Genomic DNA, 23,892 nt, shown 5'->3' with positions numbered 1-23,892 from the left:
TAAAGAAAACTTCCCTAATTTGGTGAAGGAAATAGATATGTAAGTCCAGGAAGCAGAGAGAGTCCCAATCAAGATGAATGCAAAGAGGCCCACCTCAAGACACATCAGAATTAAAATTCCAAAGGTTAAAGATAAAAAGAATCTTAAAAGCAGCAAGAGAAAAGAAATTAGTTACCTACAGAAGTTAGTTATCATAAGACTGTCAGCTGATTTCTCAAAAGAAACTTTGCAGGCTAGAAGGGATTGGCAAGAAATACTCAAAATTGGGCCCTGGCTGGCATAGCTCAGTGGATTGAGCGTGGGCTGCGAACCAAAGTGTTGCAGGTTCGATTCCCAGTCAGGGTACATACCTGGGTTGCAGGCCATGACTCCCAGCAACCACACATTGATGTTTCTCTCTCTCTCTCTTTCTCCCTCCCTTCCCTCTCTAAAAATAAGTAAATAAAAACCTTTAAAAAAAGAAATACTCAAAATCATGAAAAGTAGGGATGGACCTAGAGCCCAGATTGCTCTACCCAGCAAAGATATCATTTGTAATCAAAGGGAAAAGAAAGAGTTTCCCAAACAAGAGAAAATAAAGGAGTTCATCATCACCCAAACCATTATTATATGAAATGTGAAAGGGGCTTATTTAAGAAAAGATCACAACTATGAACAGTAAAATGGCAATAAATACATACCTATCAAACAAGAAGATAGACAGAATCATGGACATGGAGAATGTTTTGGTTGCTAGGTGGGGGAGAGGTTTGGGGGAATAGGTGAAGAGGTGAGGGGATTAAGAAGTACAAATTGGTAGCCACAGAATAGCCATGGGGATGTAAAATACAGTGTAGGAAATGGAGTAGCCAAAGAAGTTATGGACATGAACAATGACAGGAACCTGTGGACATGAACAATGTTATGGGGATTGCCTGAGGGACTAGGGGGTACTCAATGGAGGAGGGGAGAGGGACAAAATTGGACTAACTGTATAGCATAATCAATAATACAATAAAATAAAAACTAAAAAAAGAAGGCTTTTTTGGAAGAAAACTATATGTTAACTGAATTGCAGGGTTTTTGGAATATACTCTTGATGCTGAAGCCTTTGCATATTCCTGTCAATGCAGAACATAAACATAGGCTCTGTTTGTATGATGCCCTGTTTCGTGGGTTTCTTCTACCACAGAGCATGTTCATCCTCAGTAGTTTGGGAATTTTTCTATAAAACAGTGATCTTTCAAGAATAATTTATTGTTTTTATTTTAATTGTTCAAGTACAGTTTTCTGCCTTTTACCCCCATCAAGAATAATTTTTAAGAAATTTTCATTTTTAATACCATTTTTAACATCTGGGGGTTCCTTAACATAATGAAAATTCTTTTGATTTAATAAGCTTTTCAATTAGTGTTGTCTCCGTCATGTAACACCTAGATGACAACTGATACCTTTTCAATATCTTTTGCTTCACTGGTCCCATATGAAATAGTGTTGATAATATATATGTAATTGATAAAATAAGTGATTTACAGTTTATGTGTGATGTTTTATTGCATGACCTTGAGTTTTGGAGTTCACTATAGTACTCTTGTAATCAAGCTCATAAAATTTTCAAGATTTTAAAATTCATACGTTTTTATATTTAAGATGAGTGTATTATGGAACTATTTCAGAATATTTTGCTTGGTACTTTTGCTTAGCTTGATAATATTTACATGAAATAAGATATGTAACTACAGAGAAGAAGATTTGTTGGTGTATCCAAATCCACATTTTGTATAATCCCCATCATACTGCCTAATTAATGAAAAACCTTTTTATTTGTGACTGTTATCTGAAGACATTCTAGATTTAAAATTTTTTTCCTATGTAGGGAAAGAGATCTGTAAAAATTAAATCTACTTAGATATAAAGTTCTGAAGGAGACCGAGTGATCATAAATTTAGACACTTGGTTTAAAAAAATTAATATTGCCTCTTTGCTTAAGAATGCTTTAATACAGACTATTCAAAAATAAAAATATAGAATTAGGAAATACTGAGGTATAAATTTTATCTAATTCAACAGTTAAAATTTATAAATTAACATAATATAGATATTATAATCATAAAATGTGTTTTAAAAATATAATTTGAAACTCCAGAGGCCCTTTACTTAATCCTTTTAATTGTATTATTTTAGAAGCAAACCCATCTTATCAAATTCCTTTAAGAGTCAGACTTTGGTTCACTAATAAAACATAAACAATACATTCATAAATAGTTGATAAAGCTCACACAATCAATTAAATTCAATTGAGGAATCCTAATATAAGAAGCTAAACATACCAATAACAAAGATACCTAGTAATATTATGGTAGTAGTAAAAATAACTAATACTGCATTGCAGATTAGTAAGAAAAATTGTGAAAAGTGAAAGCAAGTTAAATGAAATAAAAATCAAATATTTTACATGTGTAGGCTAAACAAAACTTTTAAATGATAGCCCTGGCTGATGTGGCTCAGTGGATTGAGCACCAGACTGTGAACCAAAGGGTTTGATTCCCAGTCAGGGCACAAGCCTGGGTTGTGGGCCAGGTCCCCAGTAGGGGGCGCTCAAGAAACAACCACACATTGATGTTTCCCTGTCTTCCTCCCTCCCTTCCCCCTCTAAAAATACATAAATAAAATCTTTAAAAAATTATGAACCATTTGTAACTAAACTAATCCTACTGACTAATTTAGCCATGGATCTGAGATGTGATTTTGTTTAGAACAGAACTTGGTGGGGAGTGCTGTGCATTATGTCTTATTTGTCAAAATGATAATTAAGTAGTTAAAGTTTATGAAGGAAGCTATTTAAATAATGTTCAACTATGATTTTTAAACAGTAGTTTTAAAAGGTTAAAAAATTCTGGTGACCTGCAGCACACTGGTTGGGAATCTCTGCTCTGTAACATGCCACCCCTAGGTGGGTGGGAGGGGGAGTATGTGTGTATGTCCACAAGTATTGGGTGGGCCAAAAAGTTCATTTAGTTTTTTCTGTAAGATGGCTCTAGTAGTGCTTAGTAGTTTTTAACTTCATTCCAAACAATTTTGTTAGATTTTATTGTGACAGCTGTCATATCAGCATGCATTTAAAAAAATCAAATTGCTGAATTTTTATAGTCATTTTATTACTGAGGATGGAAGAAAATATACAATATTTTCAGCATGTTTTATTATTTCGAGATAGGTAAAAACAACTGAAATGCTAAAAAACAAGATTTGTACAGTGTATGGAGAAGGTGCTATTACTGATCAAACGTGTCAAAAGTGGTTTGTGAAGTTTTGCAGTAGTACTGACATTTTGGCCACATAATTCTGTCTTATTCACTGGAAGATGTTTCACAGCATCCCTGGCCTCTACCCATTAGAAGCCAATAGTGGGAGATATCCAACACATTCAAAATATCCAAATCAATAAAGTTATTGATGAAAATGAAAAATGTCTTTTTATTTTACAGAAAAAACATAATGGACTTTTCGGCCAACCTAATGTATACCAGCATCATATGCATACAACTGCATATTCTTTAAATTGGTCATATAATTTTTGATAGCTATTGTTGTTGGCTAAAGCCCCCTGTTTTAAAAGGCAAGATTATAGGAAGAAAAGTTGTGCTTTCTTCAGTCATAAATGTATTTGACCAGTGTACTGCACAGTGACCCTCTCTATTCCTTTCAAACTATCATAGTTTATTTTACCAAGAATTAGAAAATGAAGATGTATTTTTCATAAAATATCACTAAACCCTTATTTGAGCTCAGACTTACTTCATTTTTGACTCCTCTTTTGCTGTCTCAGTAATTAGTGTGTAGTAGGTTCTCAATTGAACTGAGTTACTGAATATTTGAGGAAACATTAAATAGCACCATAAACTTTCTAAATAAAATTTGAGACAGTAAATGATGCAGGGGTATCCAACCTTTTGGCTTCTCTTGGCCACACTGGAAGAAAAACAGTTGTCTTTGGCCACCCACTAAATACACAAACACTAATGAAAACTGATGAGCAAAATAAAAAAAAAAGATTTTAAGTAAATTTATGGTTTTGTGTTGGGTTGTATTCATAGCGATTCCTGGGCTGCATGTACCCCAAGTGCTGTGGGTTGGACACCCCTGAAAGTTTAAAGATTCCTGTTTGCGTGACTGTAGGGTCATGTAGTGATATAGAAGTGATGTGTAAGGCTTTAGTCTTTAACAGTGAATAATGTGCGAATGAGTTTATGCTTCATATGTGTGTAACATAAAATGCACATTTTCGTAGATTATCTTTGACATACCTTATCAGATTTTATTTCAAAAACATGCTTCTAAGATGTATTATTAAGAAACTGATTTTATAAATACCACTTGATTTCAGTGACAAGTTATGTCTTACTTGAGGACTGCTGAATGACTTGATCTGCCAGAATATCCACTGGGCACTTTCTCCCCGAGTATCTCCTTTGGAGAGCAGAAGTTCCATTCTCAGCATCATACAATGCTCTCATTCGTCTTCCCTCCCTTCCCTCCCTTCCCTCCCTCCCCTCCCTCCCTCCCCTAGCCTTGTGCCTGCCTTGTCTCCCTCCTCTTCTTCTTCTTTCTCTTCCTCTTTTTCTTCTGCCTCACTAAATTCCTGGTAACTAGGGAAATTTTATATTTGATGTGGTTCTTTTAGGAACAGGCTGTCAGTTTAGTGAGCATTTTAAAGGACTGATGAATTTACATATTAACCTACTGCAGGAATTTTAACAAACAAGGGATCCTGGAAACAATGCTGTACCCCAAATAGTTTGTCATTGTTAGAATGCCAGACATTTTGGTAGGCAGAGGTACAGTGTGTGACTGACATTTAGGAGGATGTAGCAAAGCACAAAACTATCACATGGAAGCCTTTGAATGGTGTAGAATTTATCTAATGATTTTTCATTTTGGCTACTGCATGCAATTCTTTGCCATATACTAATTATTTTGGTGCTTAATTATATTTGTGATTGTTAACATATTACTTTAATCTTTATATTGATGTTGTAGTTATTTATCCACTTCACCTTATAGCCAGATCTCACAGTGATATCCAAGTACATTTCAGGACTTTGTAATGCTCAGGATTTCAGAAAGCTCTTCCAGAAAGCACAGACTGTGCTGTTCTTTGCTACAAAAATAATTTTGGGTGGTTCTTTAATTTAGCATTGTAAAGAGATATTTTATAGGCCAAGTTGGGTTTGTTAATAGAATTTTTGTGAAAGAAATGATCTACAAAGAAACTAACACAAAAATAATTTCTTCTAGTATGAAAAAGTTTTCAGATTTGTTTTGTTTCATATATTCACACACTAGATTCTTTTAGTTTTTAGTAACTTGAATATGTTTTGAGTGTTCTTGGCTATTTGTTTTGTGAATTTAAGTTTTCTGCTATAAAATGCAGCTGATAATCGTACATATTAAGGAACAGTAAATAAGGACACTCCAAGTTGGCTTGACTGTCTCTCAGTAGGTGTACTGCAGAGGACAGCAGGTGAAGTGGAGGCAGAGGCCACTTTTACCAATATACAGAGTTTTAGGTCCAAAATACATGTGCCTGAATTACATAGCATTTTATTGTTAGCAGCCTTTATTTTATATACATGTAGTATAGTGTAGGTTTTCTCAGACTCCAGTGTATTATGTGGTGTGATGGGGGACATATGGTCACCAGTAAGTGGCACTGTGCCATCAGTGACTACTACCTATTCCTATCGTTTATTCTGAGTTTGGAGGTTTGTTTTTTTCTGTTTGTGTGGCCAGAGCCTTTCTATGTTTATTTGAATTGCTTTAATTCTTAGGAAATAGCCTAAGTTAAGGCCAGTAAAATGTTTTTTAAAAAGCACTTCTTATATTTAGGTTTGGTATAAAGTTACCACCTTTTATAAGATTCAGTCCAGTTAAGGTTAGGTTGTATGTGAAGGCTACTTGTTTTGAACATGGGTGAAGGTGAACGTGCTCTCCATTTCTGCCACACCATGCTCCGTCTTCTCCTCAGTGGAATAGATACACGAGCCTCGGGGGATCCTTATTTTAATTCCCTATACCTTGGAAATGATGTCCTTTATAATTAATTCTAATGAGAAGTTTGTTTTATATGTAAGCATTTAAAGCTGTTTTCCAAGCAGACAAGACATAAGACTTAAGTGCCTATATCTTAAAATATGATTCATAATTATGTTAACCAGAAGATACATCTGCTCATAGTTCTTTGTTATGTGTAAAAGCCCAATTTTAAACCATCAAACAAAAGGTTTTGCACAGCAGTGGAAAACATCAACAAAATAAAAGACAACCCACAGAATGGAAGGACATATTTGCCTATACATCTGATAAGGGGTTAATATACAAAATTTATAAAGAACTTACAAAACTCAAAACCAAAAAACCCCAAACAGCCCAATTAAAAAGTGGGCAAAGGACCTGAATTAACACTTCTCCAAACAGGAATACAGAATGGCCAATAGATATAAGAAAAGATGCTCAGTGTCACTAATCATCAGAGAAATGCAAATTAAAACCACAATGAGGTATCATCTCACACCTGTCAGAATAGCTATCATCAACAAATCAGCAAACAGGTGCTGGTGAGGATGTGGAGAAAGGGGGACCCTTGTGCACTGTTGGTGGGAATGCAGATTGGTACAGCCACTGTGGAAAGCAGTATGGAGATACTTGAAAACATTAAAAATGTATCTGCCTTTTGACCCAGCAATCCCACTTCTGGGAATATATCTGAAGGAACCCAAAACAGTAATTCAAAAGAACAGAAGCACCGCTACATTCATTGCAGAGTTATTTATAATCACCAAGATATGGGAGCAGCCCAAGTGCCCATCAGTAGATGAGTGGATAAAACAACTATGGGACAGTTACACAATGGACTATTACTTGGCTTTAAAAAAGAAGAAAGTTCTACCCTTTGCAACAGTATGGATGGACTTGGAGAACTCTATGCGAAGTGAAATAAGCCAGTCAAAGAAAGAGAAATACCATGTGATTTCACTCATATGTGGAATCTAATGAATAAAGAACTAACAAGCAAAAGAGAGACTCATAGATAGAGAGTGGGATGGCAGCTAATGACGGGAAGGGTTGAGGGTGGAGGGATTGAGCAAAAAGGAGAAAGGACTCATGGACATGAACAACAGTATGGTGATTGTGCAGGGGAGGGGGGATAAGGGAACTAAAGAGTAATCGAAAAGAGATACAATAAAATGCAAATATAAATAAACAAATAAAATGGTTTTAGTCCTATCTTGTATATAATGTGTATCTTTATATTTTAGGTTGGTAGAAATCCAGATTTTGGAGTGACAGCTAAATATTTTACTGTGTAAATAAACCTTAATCCATTGATTGACACCTCCTTATGTTTGGTTTAGTTGGGGACACTTCCTGACTAAGGAATACTGGGCTCAGAAAATCTCTAACCTAGTTGAATATAAAATCCTCAGGAATTTTAAAACTGAATGGCTTTCTAGAGCACTCTATTTAGAATCCTGAAATAGTGGTGTGGGATAGGTTTTCAGTATTGGCATGTTTAAAATACTTTTTGAAGATTGTGATTAGGCAGATTTAGGAAACTCGCTGTCTTTTAATTCTGTAAAAATTATCACACTTGCCTTTTAGTGGCATTTCATTTGTTTTGTTTTTTGTCTTGCACAGCAGGTTGAAGTCTGCTGTGGAAATTTCCTTTGAGCTTCCTTTTCAGACAGCACTGAAAAGCTTGTACTGGAGGAACTATGAGACATTATCAAATCTTAAGAGGCAATGATAACTAAGCAGAAAAACACAAGAGACAGTCCAAAGAACAAAGGAAGATAGTGTCAAAGACTTAGAGAGTAGATCAAAGGTAAAATACAAATAAAATATAGGATACTCAGTTACGTGTTAATTTTAGGTGAGTAATGGGTATTTTTTAAGTGTGTCCCAAATATTTCATGGGACATACTTATATTAAAATTGGAGATAATGATAAAATTTTATGCTAAAAATTACCTGTTTATCTGAAAATCAAATCTAATGGGACAGCCTGTGTTTAATTTGGCAGCCCTACCTAGAAGCCCACTGGTGCGTAAGGGGGGTGACATATGTTTTGACTCAGCAGTGTAGCACTCAATTAAACTAGCCCTGGGAGCAGGCTTTATTTTAAAATACCTTTTGGTTTTTTGAGGGGGTGTGGGGGGGGGAAGGGTGTTAATTATTGGAATGCTAATTTTTTAATTTCATGAAAGTTAACTGATAGAATAGACTCCTATTTGCTTTTTCCTTGTGGGGAAAATTGTTATATATTCTTTTTTTGACCTTACTTGCTAAGCAAATATGCTAAACATTTGCTTTTACTTATCAGCAGTATTCTGTATATGAATTCAGAATTGCTTTTAGAATCCAAAAGTCTAAAGCAAATATTTATGTCACTCTAGCCTAGGTGTTCAGTTATTTTAATGTTAATCATGAAGAGTTCTTTTATCCATTTAATCTTCCCAAATCCTTGAATTTGCTAACATAAAAATGTTTGCCATGATGTCTCAGAGGTAGCATAGTATTTTCACTGACTAACTTGGTAAGGTTAAAGGAGGAAATAAATGTGAAATAATTTTCATTGTTAAGGGAGTGATATACTTGCATATTTTTTTGCATATGGAAATATATGCAGTAATCAATGTGATATAATTTATTTGGAATAAATTATCTTAAAATTGTTGCCGCCAAGATTTCTGTTTTAGGTACAGACTACAATTTTGTTATTTGTTAGGGAAATATTGTTAGGTATTAGAAAACATTAGTCTTGATCTTTTCTTTGCAGTTTTTCAGTTCAGGCCTTGTTACTGGGATCGTCAGGACAGAACAGCAGTGCTACAGTAGTTGCCTGCATAGTAGCCATTCTCGAGCTTGCTTAACATTCGGATATCAGGGCCCAGTATTCCAGTATTATGCAGGAGTGGCTGGATTCCTTGAGACCCATGGGTAACTTGGTTGGTCAGTCATGATATGCCCTTTTCCTTTCCTCAGTTATGTTTTGAGGAATGGACAAGCGACTCATTTCTGGCCAGTGACATGTGGAGGAAAATCTGCTGGAGGTTGTACCATTTCTGGGAAAGTTTTCTCCTCACTCGATCTTTTTTTTTTTCCAGAATAAAAATATTTTGGTCAGTCTTCTTCAGTCTTTGGTTATTGTTCTGTGAGGATACTTTGCATAGAGTTAATGTGGATTTCCTTGGTGCCAGTAAACCTGAGGACAGCCGGCACCTGGATATGGAAAGACGGTAAAGGCCTAGGTCCTGGAAAACTTCCTGGAGCGGCTGAGTTAATGCACTGCAACACTCTTACCTGTGGAGTTCTGACATGTGATGATAACCCCCTTTATTGTTTCACAGGCCATTTTCAGTTGGAATTTCTGCAATTTTCAGTCAAATGAACCCTAGGAGTGAGGTAGACTTTAATCCTTGTTTTATTAAATTCTACCATTTCAGAAGGATGGGTCAGCAAAGATGAGGAGCTAAATGTCCCTTACCTTCCTCTTCTCTCCATCCTGTATAAATAGCCATTTCTTATCCATGCTATATATCTGCTTTAGAAAGAAAGTAGAAACATCAAACATTTCTGGGGCAAGCAAATTTATATTATATTTTCTTCTTTCAAAAGCAACTGTCCCAAACCACTTACTACCTGTGGGAAAAGGCTACTGTGTGGCTTGGAGCTAGTCAGCAAGTTCAAGCTCTTAGACCAGCACACAGTGGTCTGCTGCTAAGTCTGTCTGAATTCTTAACGAGCATGAAATCCCTGTTTCTGGCAAACATGGCTTCACCATACGGAACTTTGCCGTGAAATGCCAGATGGTACTGAGGCACAAAGTTCTTACTGCTTGAGAACAATATCATCTGCAAACAGAACTACTTACACTGCAGCTCTACAAAAAAAAAAAATCCTTTGCTGTTTCTTCTGGCCTCACTGAGTCTGGCCATGGACTTGTTATTTGGGCAACACAACAGCTATCTTGGAATTCTTTCAGACTGACTGTTTCCTACTCACTCAGTTATATGACTGATTTTGTCAGTGGTGATGACAGGATATATCCAAGAAAAGCATTCATAAATGGTGATGCTGTCTTTCATCCTGGATTTTCTTCCACTGTAGATGAATTCTTATCAGCAGACACCGGACTTGGTGAGGAAGGGGGAATACACAGATGACTAGCATCCCTGTTTAAGGAATCTGTACCCTGGTAGAAAGACATCTGTGTTAAGTAAATGGTAGATGTAGGTATGAGGTGCTGAAGTAACACAGAAAGGATGGGATGGCTTTATGTGGGGGAGGGGAACAGAAGGAAGGTTATTATAGGAGGTTTCATCTGAGTTATGTTTTAAAGGATGAAAGGATATTCCAGGCAGAGATAACCAGCAGTGTGTGTCTGTGCCCCTTGCAAGTGATGTGACCAAGCATGATGGGGATGTTTTGGAGGTAATGGGAAGGAGGAGAGGTTTTGTTCAATTCTTCAGGCTGATCAAATCACATGGTTGGCTTTCCTAGGTTCTGGTGGTTCTGTGTGTTGACCTGGGTATGGAGAACATGACCTGGGGAATTCAAGAAGAAACCCCAAGGGTAGCCGGTGGCTAAAAGCATGCCAGCCAGATGTACTTGGCTTTGCCCCCAAATTAGGTGAATTAGACCACTTTCTTAAATTCTTTGAGTCTTAGATTTCTCCTACTTGGAACAAGAAATGCACCTCATAGAGAGAGTAAAATCATCTTTATAAAAGGTTAGAAATGTGCTTCCTATGTAACTTTTCAATTAGCATTAGCTATTATTACTAGGTATTAAATTATACACTTACTGAGGGCGGTCAAAGGGAAGTCACATTGTTTCAAAGGGCAGATTCCTCATGATCTATGCTAATATAGTCCAGTAGAATTATCTGTAGAAAAACATCGACTAGAAAGTTTGTCTGGTGGCTTCTGAGAGACTCTTCTGACTTTGCAGGACCATGACATGGCAGAGCATGTGCTGGATGGCTTCAAATTCAGCTGTTTTCCTTTGTAGTAAACCTTCAAATCTTATTTGTTTGGAAGTTTTGTTGATCTTGTCAAGCCTTATGGGGGAAGGAATGACCTTTGATTGTACTAAGCACTTCTCAGAATGGCTCCTAAGATTTTTTGTTTCTTTTTGAATCCTCTACCATGGTCATCTCTGAATTACTTCATTGCAACAGATTGGTAAGGCTGGTATTATTTATGATAATTAGTATATTAGGGTTCTCTAGAGAAAGAGAGCCAACAGGATACATATATAAATATAAAAGAAGATTTGTTATAGAACTTGGCTCATTCCATTATGGAGGTCAAAGAGGTCCACGTTTTGCTTTCCGTAAGCTGTAGAGTCAGGGCAGGTGGTGGTGTAATTTAGCCTGAGTCTGAAGGCCCAAGAGCCAGGAACTCTGATGTCCAAGGGTGAGGAGGGGGGTGGGAGGAGAGAGAGACAGAGACATTGATTGGTTGCTTACATACGTGCCCCGACTGGGGGACTGTGTATCCAGCCTGCATCCCAGGTAGTACCCTGATGGGGAATTGAACCCACAATCTTCTGATGCACAGGACAATGCACAAACCAACTGAGTCCCCCTGCCAGGGTGGTTTGCATTTGGTTCTTATGAACTTATATTATTCATGGGGGCCATTAAAGGTTACTATCATAGGTTCAATTCATTTTTAGAGTGGTGGGTGAAACGGATGCTATCAATGAATAAGAGGGTCCTGAAGCAAATTTTGGGGGTATAATGACCAACAAGACATGCTGGTTTTTTCTCTTTCCTATCACCACATTCAGGAAGTTGAAAGAGACTTTTCAAATAACTACTCAGCACTTAACTTGATTGCCTTTTGCAGGACTAAGCTGAATGAAGAAGACAGAATCAAATCAGAAAATGCTAATGGGTTAAGGGGTCATATAGTGATAGGGTAAAAAACTTGAACATGGGTTCAGGAGACCAGGTTAGGGTCCTGGTTCTATGACCTAACTGGTTCTATAGCTTAACCTCTCTTTTCTGTTCCATAACATAGGATTAATGACACCTGCTTCATTCTCTGACAATGAAAACCACTAGGCAAATACTTAGATATTGAATTTTGGCATTTGTTCAGTTTCCTTTCAATCAGTCATAGTATACATAGGACTTGCTACAAGTTTATATACTGTGGGGCCTGCTGCTATGAGGCTGCGGCTGGTTTTCAAGTGAGTAAGACCCTAGTCATTTGCATCTATCTTCAGGGGACACCTGGACATCACACACATTCCTCTGCAACAGTGCTGTCCAATTGAGATATAATGTGAGCCACATAGTAATTTACAAGTTTCTGGTAGCATATTAAAACATGAGAGAAAAAAGAGATGACAGTCATTTTAATAATTTATTTTATGCTATATGTCTAAAACTTTTTTTAACACTTAAGCAATATGCAAGTATTAGTGAGATGTTTCATATACTTCTTTCTCTTATACCGAGTATTTGAAATCTGGTATGTGCTTTAGACTTACAGAACACGTCAGCTCAGACCAGCGCCATTTCAAACGCTTAGTAGCCATGTTTGTTAATGACGACTGCCTTGGACAGCACAGCTCGGGTGGTCTCTTGTTTATTGTTTATCTGCATTCTTCTTAAGATTCATTTTTGTCTCTAGGTTCTGCAATTGCTGAAATGAAATCACCATGTATTTCTAAAGCAATAGTTAGCAGTTGTAACACATTTAATGTATTAAGCACTTTTTTCTATTATGCCATTTACTACAATTGCCTTATTTATTAGATGAGTTATTACTACCCTCACTGGTTAGATAAGGAACTCGAGGTACTGTGGTTAACTGACCTGCTTGAAGTCCCTACAGACTGTGGGGGATCGTGGATACAGACAGGAAGTCTTATGCCAGTCTTTGCTCTTCATCACGCACTCTGCTGCCCCAGCAGTCATGTGTAACCTTACTAACTAATGAAATAGGCTGTTTTCTTATCCATGGTGGTAGTTTTAAGTAATCTTGAATTTTCATAATTGTATGATAAACAAACTTTTTTGTGGGGTCAGGTGAGCATGGGAATACACTTGGCTATCCTAGTAAGGAATAGTTTTATGGTGACCACCTGACATGTCTTTCTTTGTTCCTTTGTTCATTCTTAAAAAAATATGTGTGCGTATAGGCATTATTTTAGTATGGGATTAGAGCTGTGAGCTAAAATTGAATTCTTATCCTAAAGCAGATTTTATTCTGATGGGGATTTAAATAATGGACAAATAAATATATTGAAACTAAACATGACACAGCAGACAGGGATGAACACCTCTTTTTAAAATTTTTTTAAGATTTTATTTATTTTTAGAGAGGGGAGGGTGGGGGAGAGAGAGAGACAGACAGACATCAATGTGCGGTTGCTGGGGGTCATGGCCTGCAACCCAGGCATGTACCCTGACTGGGAATCAAACCTGCAACACTGGTTTGCAGCCTGCGCTCAATCCACTGAGCTACACCAGCCAGGGCAGATGAACACCTCTTATTGGAAAAAAAAGTGTCGCTATGAGGGAAACAGAAAATAATGTGGTGATTGGAAGGAATGTAGACTTTAGATCAGGATACTGATTTCAATTTCTGCCTCTGCTTCTTAGGTCTTAGTAGGAGGTAGTCAAGATGCTTATCTTTGAACTTAATTTCCTCATTTGTAAAATGAGGATTAAAACTTTATAGGAGACTAGGAAGGTTTAAGGACACCTGTGTGGAACATGCTCAGCACAGGGCAGCAGGGACATTAATAGAATTCATGGATTTAACATTCCTAGTGTCAGTATTACTAGCAGCACTCCCCCTCCCCCAGCCAAAGACGGTCTTATGATGGCACAGAATTCTGTCAAGGCTTGCATTCCACTAGTAGGTCAGTGAGAATGTGGACAGAAGTAATTCACTTAGGCTGAGTCAGCACATCCTGGGCCCATTTACCCATAGTACAGTGGAATTATACTGTTGTGTACTCATCACTTACTGTACCTTTATTATAAAATATGTTCAAGTGATATTTGCAGATTTGGGGCTTTTAAATCCCCCATTTCAATACTGTGGGAGAATAGATTTCAGTCTGCCAAAATAACTTTATTTTCAGTCTACCTCAGGCACTTAGTCTCTGGTGTTCCTTGTTCAGTGGGCAAGTTCATGGGATAAAAAGTTTTTTCATATAAAGTAACACACGGAAAGAATATTTTACTTTAGACTTTATTACAATAAACCTTACCAGCACTATGGCATTTTTCCCTGGTTGGGTATTTCATTGGGATTTGTATCTAGGATTTGGTTCGGTCACATATGACAGAATAAACCCCAAATAGAGTGATCTGTACGTGGAAGTTTTATTTCTCACCTGAGTGGAGTTGAAAGTGAGCAGTCCAGGGTTACAGTGGCTGCTCCATCCTGGGAGAAGTCTCGGGCTCTATTTTGCTTGCTCTTCCACCATCTTCATGGACCAAGTTGGTAGTTCCAGCTAGTATATCAGGTTCCAGCAAGTAGGAAAAGAGGAAAGAAGAGAGTAAAAAGTGTCTGCTTCATGTACGTTTTTTTTTTGTTTTCTGGGTGTTGTGCATACTTTTGCTTGTATCTCACTGTCCTTAACTTAGTCATTTGACCATGCCCATAGTCAAGTGCAGCTGGAATTTGTAGTCTCAGATGGGCATAATCATTGTTGCAAATTCTGGGCTTATAGAAGAGGGCAAGAAAAGTTATTTGGATAGAAAACTACTAATAGCAATCTGTGCCAAACGGTTTTGTAATGTGTAGTAATTTGGTCAAGGCCCTCTGTTACTCTGTTCTGATAGGCAGTTTGGGGAGGCCCATTGTTGCAGAAACATGGGAGGCACTGATGATTCGGCCCAGTGGTTTTATGTAGATCTTTTAACAAAGTGTTGATAGGAAAAGAAAAAGAAAATTGGACCTCTCTTCTAGTCTTTCCCTGTTACTATTTTTTACTACATTTAATTAACTGACACTAAAACTATGCCTTTGTGCATTTCAGACTGTTCGTTCCTGGAATGACTCTTTTTTTACCTCCTTGAGGGGAAAAAGTATGAGTTTCTACCTTTCTTTATGAACACACCAACACGTCACCCTCTGGTTCCGGAGATACAGTACCCGTTAGTCACCTGTCACTTTGCTGAGGAATCTGTGATCGCCTGTACTCACTGGGCGTCATGTAGCACCCATTATAAGTGTTGAGGCACGTGATGGGGGAACCACAGGCTAGGGCAGGCTCCACTCAGCAGCGGCAGCTTCAGCCTGAGTAGCATAATGGCTAGTCTCCCCCTGTCGTCAAGATTCTGGCATAAGTCTGTGGTTGATCATGACTTAAAATGAAAAGGCTAAACTCTAATGTGGACATTAAAAAAAGAAGAAAAAAACTTAAACATAAAACATCTCTCTGAACCCTGAAAGTTGTGTTTTTCCTGGGACAGTTGTTGTTATGGATAAATTGTCACTGCCAGCCAGGATTTATAAAATGTAGCTTTTAGTGTCAGTATTTGGAGTATTCTTTTTAGAAGCTAGGCTCCGGGTTGTATTTAGATATTTGCATTGATATTTGTGTTCTAGTTAAGCATCTGCAATTTAGTTTCATATATTAAAAAGAAAGCCCTTTTAAAATTTCCATTAGATAAGTTCTGCTGGTTAAATTTTTGTCTTTGAAAAATAGTTTAATCATTCATTGATAAGTGTACTAGTGCAAAAATGATATATGGACAAAACTAAAATGTTGGTTGCATAATAATAAAATCAAATGCCCCAAAGAATGTTAATTGATAGATGGTGTCAAACTGGATGAATACATGTAATGACAAGTTCCTGCTTTCTTTAAACCTGAACTGATGAAGGTCTTTATAATGACCTGAATGGAGAGTGTGGACAACACATTATGTCAGTGGGTATAACAAAACTGGGAGAGCTCTTTGGTCATAGAGTGAAGGAATTAGAATTTTAAAATATTCTAATCAACTGGAACAATGGACCAAATGAATCCAGGGAAATGAAACATGTCTTAGTGAAGCACTTGTAAAAATGTTTTAGAAAATTTTCTTGATTATAATCATGATATGAGTCAGTTGGCATAACTGCTAAGAAGAGTTCATTTGTTCTTAGTTTGAGTTAATAGACACAGAGCGCTTATAATGTGGGAAATGGTCCTCCCACTTGTCTGTTTCAGCCACACCATCCTTGCAGAATCATGATCAGTCTATCCAGTACATTTTAGGGAGGACATTGCTATATTAGGAGTTTTATTTGCATAATGTTATGGCTTTCAAAGTGCTTTCTTATACTTAGTTGTATTTAACTGTTTAATGCTTAATTTATGGACAAACTGGAGAGTATACTTAGGATTGGGGGAACTGGAAAAATTTAATTTGGGAAAGAGAAGGCTCACAAATAACCCAGAACCTGTGTTCAAGTTTCTGAACTGCTATGTTGAAAAAAGAAAGAGTCTGTTTTATCTTAGATAACATAAAACTAGGATTGTGTGGAAGTCATAGGGAAACAGGTTTTAATTCTTTATAGCTGTCAAGATTAGAATTGGCTTCATTGTGAAGTGATAAAGTAAGAGGTTTGTGTGTTTTAGTTTAATAGGCTCAAGTGGAGCTGAGAGACTTTGGTATGCATTGTGTACATTACATACCAAAGATCAGTACATTAATTACAACAGTGTGTTGTCCATTGTGTGTTTCTTACATTGTCATTTAGTTTCATTTAACGTGCTGGTATTATGTTTCATCTGTGCCATGCTCTAACACATTTGCCTTGGTAGATCAGTACCTCTGATGGATATTCATTTTTTAAAATATTTTATTTATTTATTTTTAGAGAGGGAAGGGAGGGAGAAAGAGAGAGAGAAACATCAATGTGTGGTTGCTGGGGGTCATGGCCTGCAACCCAGGCATGTACCCTGACTGGGAATTGAACTTGGAACACTTTGGTTCACAGCCCACGCTCAATCCACTGGGCTATACCAGCCAGGGCTTTGGATATTCATTTTAATTAAACAAAAAAATTCACATTAAAGCCTCCCTCCAAAAATAAAAAATATACCATATTTTTCAAACTATAAGACGCACCCCCAAATTCAGTAGGAAAGGGGGTGTGTCTTATAGTCTGAATGTAGCTTACCTGGCTTGCTGTGGTGGGGGGGCGGTAGTGGAGTGGGGTCACAGGTTATTAAATATTTTACCACATTTTTTGCTTCAAAATTTTTTTTCTTATTTTTCTCCTTTAAAACTTAGGTGCGTCTTATGGTCTGGTGCATTTTATAGTCCTAAAATTACAGTACCTTTCTTGGACATCATCAGCCTTGAAATGTTAATGAAGGGATCCAGGAAATCTTTACCTGAAAGGAGAATTGAAAAAGCCCATTGTTCAGAGGGGAGAGGGGAGGGAATTTCATGGGAATTTCAAGGGAAAAGGGGAAGGGTTCACAGGAACAAATATAAAGGACACATAGACAAAAACTAGGGGTGGATGGAAATGGGAGGGAGGTGGGAAGGGCTTGGTGGGTTAGCTGGGATGGGAGTAAAAGAAAATTGTACTTGAACAATAATTAAAATAAAATTATTTAAAAAAAAGTCCATTGTTTTGTTGTACACGGCTCTGTGCACGGTGATCAGATTTAAACTGTGTGTTATGTATTATAAGCATTCTAAGTTTAAAGATATGCAAAGCTGCTATTATACTTTACTTGAAGTCTAAATTAAAATTTGCATAGATAAAAAGGGTCCTGTGATTTAAATCCTAAAATAAATAAAGCGGTATAGGTTGAGAAATCTTTTTCACCTGTATTTTCCATCTGTCCAGTTCCCACCATCACCCTGCCATAGTTTCTGTCTGCATTTGGAAGCAAATTCAAATACAAATTCTGATATTACCTGTTTTCTAGGGGAGGCTTATTTTGTGTACTGTTCTATAACTAGCTTTCTTCCCCAAGATAATTTGAAAATCTTATCAGTACATAATAGAACTTTTTCATTCTTTTAATAGAGCTAATAGTGTTACCATTGTTTGAATGTCATATTATTTACTTAGTTCTCTTATTTATGAAAATTTAGGTTGTTGGCTTTTTGCGGGGGGCTGCTATAGGGCTGAGGGTGGAGGATGGGTAGCTGCAACTGTGCTAAGAGCTGAAATTGACCCAAATTAATTGCCATTCCAGTTAAGCTTTCCCCTTTACATCGCAAGCCTTTAGTAGACTCCAGAGGACCCAAATAGTTATATTAGACAGATACTACCCATGAACTTCTTGGAGATATACTGCGGGTGCTTCATACTCCACTATCTTCCCAGAACCCTTCCCCTCTTGTGTAGATTTAATTTGCAGTTGTTGGTTATGAGTGAAGTTAGGCTTTCATAGTCTGAGTCATTTTTCTGAATGTATTCATTTTGTCCATTTTTCTGATGGATTATTGATCACATTCTTGTCTATATCTAGGATCCATGAATTTGAAAATTAGCTCTTTAGGATATGAATTGTAGGTATTTTTCTGTTTAGTCTTTTCCAATGATTTTATTTATGGTACTTTTTGCCATGCTGAATTTGTTTTTAATGTTTATGCAATTAAATTTATGACATGTGGATTTTGATTCATTGTTAGAAAGGTCTTTAGTCATACCGGGATTTAAAGGAGTTCTCCCATTTTTTTGTTTAGTAATTTACAGTTTCATTTTTTGTACAAAAAATTTTTAATTCATTTGGACTGTAATTGCATGTGTTATGCTCCACTTTAACTTTTCTTTCTGCATTGCTTCTCAGTTATTCTAAAACTGTTGACTGGTTAGACCATCTTTTACAACTGACTTTAGGTGTTAATAAAGGCATTGCATAGTACCCATCTGACCATATCTGTATCCATTTCTTAGGTATATTCCATTGGTCTCTATCTGTTGATGTATAATAGCTTATTTTGATCATGCAAATGACGTTTAAGGAATTCTACTTTCTGACAGCTGTGCCGCTGCTGGATTTTAATTTCTTTTTTTTCTCCCTATCTTTTTTATGTGGAAATACAGGTCTCTTCACTATACTAATAAAGTATCCATTATTGGGTGTGTGTGTATTACTATAATATTTGTTGACATTTTATGTCTTGAATATAACTATAGTAATTTTTATTCATTAAAAAGTTAAAACCTCATATTTATCCAGGTGCTTCTGGCACATTTTGTAACTGTACCAACATTGGTGTTTCTAAGGAGATGGTTTGTTCAAATCCCCTTTCCTAGATTTATACTGATGGATTTTCCATGACATAATGGCCAAAAGTAACTCATTGACACAATGGCTAGTTATACACTGGTAAACTAGAAATTACAAAAACTTAGGGGAATGTTTAAAGAATATAAAGTCTGCTGAGAGAAAATTGAATGAAAAAATCCACTGTTTTTTTAAACAACATTTATTTATCGAGGAAGCAGATTGAGGCATATGATACTTAATGTCGCCTCCAATTTGTTGTTATTCCTACATACATTTCCATTATTTTGCCTGGTCACTTGGTTTGCAAGTTGAAGCTGTTCTTGGCGGTTCCCAGGACTTGGCACCTGAAGTGTTCTCAGCTGTCTCTCTCTCAGCAGTTGCTGTCCTGTTTCCATCTGGTCCCTTTTTTGGACCCTGCTTAGAGAGCTAAAGTCATGGACTTAATTGTCTTGCTTACCTACACACAAAAGGTCCCTGCTTGTATTCTCATATTATAGAAATGGAGAATGTAATATGATGATGTTTCTGCATTTCAGCTTGATTTAGCTTTCTCTAGAATGGAGGCCATACCTTAGTAAAGAAATGGTTTGGCCACCTCTCTTCACTGCTCAGGGCAAAAGGTTTTTCATACTGGGGTACAATAGGACACTTCTTTATCGGTCCGTTACTACCAGCAACACTATCTTTACAAGCTGTTTAAGCTTTTTGAACTGATTTAAACTTATTTCAAATCAGCCTATTTTTTGAAGCCAATTCATACCAGTTTGTTTAGTTTTTCTAATCTTTTAATCATTTTATCCTCAGTATTATTTCCAAATGCTTCACATCTCTGTGCAGTATCCAGACTGAACTGAGTTCTTGAATTGCCTGGTGAGGATCAAGTGAAATGGAGAGTTTACTCCTGTCCTGTTTCTATATGTCTTGGGATTTGTGTTATCTGCAAGATTGTGTCTTTCTTTCTTCAGTTAAACATTTAAAAAAAAAATTCTTCTGCATGACCTGATGTGCCCTCCCTCTAGAGAAGTTTGGCCCCTATAGTCAGGGCTGGCTTCATGGGCAAGAGCCCATGTAGTTGCACAGGGCTCTGTGTTCAGAAGGGTCCCAGACTTGTTTTAATGCTGTTGTTGCCGACCTGAAATTCTTAGTATTTTAACAAGGGGATCCTCATTCTCATTTTGTACTGGGCCCTACCAATTAAGCAGCTGATTCTCATTGTAGTTGATGACTAGACATGGTTGGTAAGCCATAGTTCATGTCTAACCCACCCTCAATAATAATTACAGTAGTGAGACCCAAGCCAAAGAAATTGGGTTGCCCTGGTTCACAGCTCTTCCCCCAAAGTGCTTAAAGATGCACTCACTGCTCACCTGTTGCACCTCTGTTCTCTTTTGGATTTGTCTCCTCCTTATTGATCTCAACTCAGTCATTGACCTATTTATTCATGGAATCCAAACTTTTGGCATCCAACAGATGTCTGTTCTGGAGGATGTTGTCTCAGAATCCCTGTCCTTTGCAGTCTTCCTCCCTGTTATCTCTTGTCTGGGGCTGATGGTAGTCCAGTAACCCCCAAGATTTCTTACTCTCTGCCTTCTCTGTTCAGGACAGCTGGCAATTTTGCACAGATTAATTTCTCATCCAAATTTTAGTTTTTCTTTGCCTCTGCAAAGAGACCAGGGTAATAATCATAGGAACTCCATCTGGGGTAGAAATTTGGATTTCAATACAATGTTAGGATTCTAGAGTATATGGGAAAGTGAATTGAAAATGTTTTACGACTGAGCCATAACTATAAATAGTAGGACTTCTAAGTTTTTATTTTTCTTTACCATAAAGTTAATTCTAGGTGTCAAATCTAACACTCATATAGCAAATACAACTTTTTAGGATCGTTACATTTCATAATTGGCAAAATTTTCTCTTTTTCTTATAGCTTAACAAGCAACAGTTGCAGTTACTGAAAGAACGGTTCCAGGCCTTCCTCAATGGGGAGACCCAGATAGTAGCCGATGAAGCATTTTGCAACGCTGTTCGGAGTTACTATGAGGTAAGTGGGAAGAGCTTTGTTCTCAGCATACTGATGCTTTATTAAAGATTTTTAAAGATGGATTTCCCATTTTTAGAATCTCACTGGAATGATAAAAAAGGCTATGAGTTTGCAACCTCCCTGAGAGCATTGTCAAGTCTGTTTTGCAATTTAAAAACTCTGATTTCACAGCCTGGTTTTGAGAGATAAACAGAATTGGAAATTATTCATATATTTTGAGGGGAAGTAAATGGTTTAGACAAATTTTTGGCAGTGATGGATATAGCTGAATATAGCTATCTTTGGGTTCATATGTCTAACTTATCCTTTTTTAATTGGGATTTCAGTAGTCAATTGCTATCTTGAGCCATTTTGTTACCTAAGCTTTATAATAATTAAGACCAGTAACTAATTTCAAGAAGATAAATTGAATTCTTTTTCCTTCCTGAAGGGATAATACTACCAATGCCACCTTGCTATTTCTTCTGATTTCAGTGTGTGACTCATCAGGAATTCTCTACAGATTTCCTATGAGCACCAGTTTTCACACATGGTCATTAGCTGCTTCAGTGAGTTGCCAGTCAGTGTTAAGTTTAGAGAGTTCCATTTTTTCCTAAGCATTTCAGGGTTATTTGGGAAATGGATTCCTTCCATTACACAGATAGCCAAGAGTGTCCAACCTTTTGGTGTCTCTGGGCCACACTGGTAGAAGAATTGTTGTCTTAGGCCACACATTGAATACATTGTGACATAATCACAAAAAATGCCATAATGTTTTAAGTAAGTTTATGATTTTGTGTTGGGCTCCATTCATTGCTATCCTGGGCTACAAGCAGCCCATGGGCTGCTGGTTGGACACCCCTGTACCTTTCAACTGAAGAAGCAAAACGTGCAAACATGTATTTGACTAGTAAAAATAAACTGTGGGGGCCACAGTGTGTCTCAAATTCTGTGAAACAAGGAATACTATCTTTACATGAAAAACAAAGTAACTGGATGTGCAGATAATTGGTTAAATTTATAAATCATTGATAGTATGCCTCAGAAGTTATTTAATGCACCATGAGGGAGGCTTGCATTACCCTAAGCTTTGGCCCATTGAATTTGTGGAATTGGATGGAAGTATAGATATCTTGCTTAACATGCTTGTGTATGGCATGAATCTAGTGGCAATAGTGGATATTATCTAAATGGATCTTGCTTGACTCAGAGTATCTCAACAAATATAGAAGCTCAATATCTTAAGTATAGGATGTTACATTTCATCTTGCAAGACTCAAAGCCTGAATCTTTGAGTCAAAGGCTTACAAGATGAAATGTTGTGCTGAATCTTAAAAGATAAAATGTGGGGGCATTTACTTACATGAAGTAATAAAACAAAAGAAAAGTGAAAAGTCTGTGTGCTGATTAAAGGAAAAGTCTGTGTTCTTAGTCAGAAAAGCAAGTAATGAAAAAAGTAATATGTCTAAAAAGATGTGATTTCAAAAGTGAAACAGCTCATTTTTGGTTTTGGTAAATGTACTGTGGCACTGTACACATTAATATTAGGAAGCCTAGAACTGGGTGAAAGGAATGTGGGAGCTCTTAGTACTATATTTGTAACCTTTGTGTGAATCTAAAAATAAGTGTGCTCTAAAGAAGTATTCAAAGTATAATAAAGCCACAGTTTACTAAAAGGCATACTTAAGCTGTGTTAATGAAAATATTGTAACTCTAATGAAGGAGAGAGTACCCCTATTGTATTCTACACGATGGTTGTGTTCTCTTCTGGGCATGGTGTATAAATTTAAAAAGAAATTTAGGGTTATCAGGTTTAAAACATATTATTTTTAGGTTACTTGAAGGAACCGGAGATGTTTAGCCTGGAGAAGGTTTAGGCTTGTTTTGTATGTCGTCCCAAGAGTAAAATTAGGATTAACATCACAAGTAAAGTGGGGAAAATTTCAACCTAATACCACTGGAGTTCGGTGCACTGGCCATATGCAGAAAGGACTGGTGACTGCACCATCACTGCCACTCAGATTCTGGCTGCACGTCAGTCACCTGGGAGGCACACTGCACAGACACGTCCCAGAGCTTTGCTGGCCTTACTGAGTCAGAATTTCAGAATCTATACTTTTAAAAGCCCCCCAGGTGATGCTCTTAAAACTGGTAGATTGCTAACCAGTGGAATTAGACTATTGCTTGCTAGGATTGTCACAGAGAGACGTAAGTATTGGGAAGGTGGTTGGAGAAGTTGACCAAATTTCATTTCTTTTGTTAATATTTCCAGCCAGGATTTACTTGAGAGACTATATATCCAACTTGTCTTAGTGCAAACTTCAAAGTGCCATTAAGATTTTTGATATTAGTAATAGGTTTATGGAGACTACATTTCTGATTAATGTTTGGGAAGTTATTTCCAAGGTGGCACACAATCAGTACTCAAGAAACTCTTGAATAAGTACATTTTGGTGGTTTAAAAGGTTGCTTTTCAAATTTTTTCTCCACAAAAATTGCTTTTTTGGAGGAAAGTTGAAAAAAGTTGCTTTTCAATTTTTTTTCCTTTTAATGATACTTTTGTATACTTTGCTGTGACTAACAATGGTGGTAGTATTTTTATAGCT

At 36.9% G+C, this 23,892-nt stretch overlaps 1 protein-coding gene across 1 annotated transcript in view; it reads left to right on the top strand.

Annotated features, from left to right (window-relative positions):
- Positions 1–23,892, top strand: part of CADPS2 (calcium dependent secretion activator 2) — a 575,914-nt gene that overhangs the window by 126,137 nt on the left and 425,885 nt on the right. Inside the window, 1 exon segment of the mRNA XM_028525503.2 lies at positions 21,194–21,307. Coding sequence (XP_028381304.1) covers positions 21,194–21,307 — 114 coding nt within the window.

Source organism: Phyllostomus discolor, chromosome 10 (genome assembly GCF_004126475.2).
Source record: "Phyllostomus discolor isolate MPI-MPIP mPhyDis1 chromosome 10, mPhyDis1.pri.v3, whole genome shotgun sequence".
NCBI classification, from domain to species: Eukaryota; Metazoa; Chordata; class Mammalia; order Chiroptera; family Phyllostomidae; genus Phyllostomus; species Phyllostomus discolor.
Note: the sequence above shows the minus strand (reverse complement) of the source record. Positions and strands in the feature narration are given on the sequence as shown.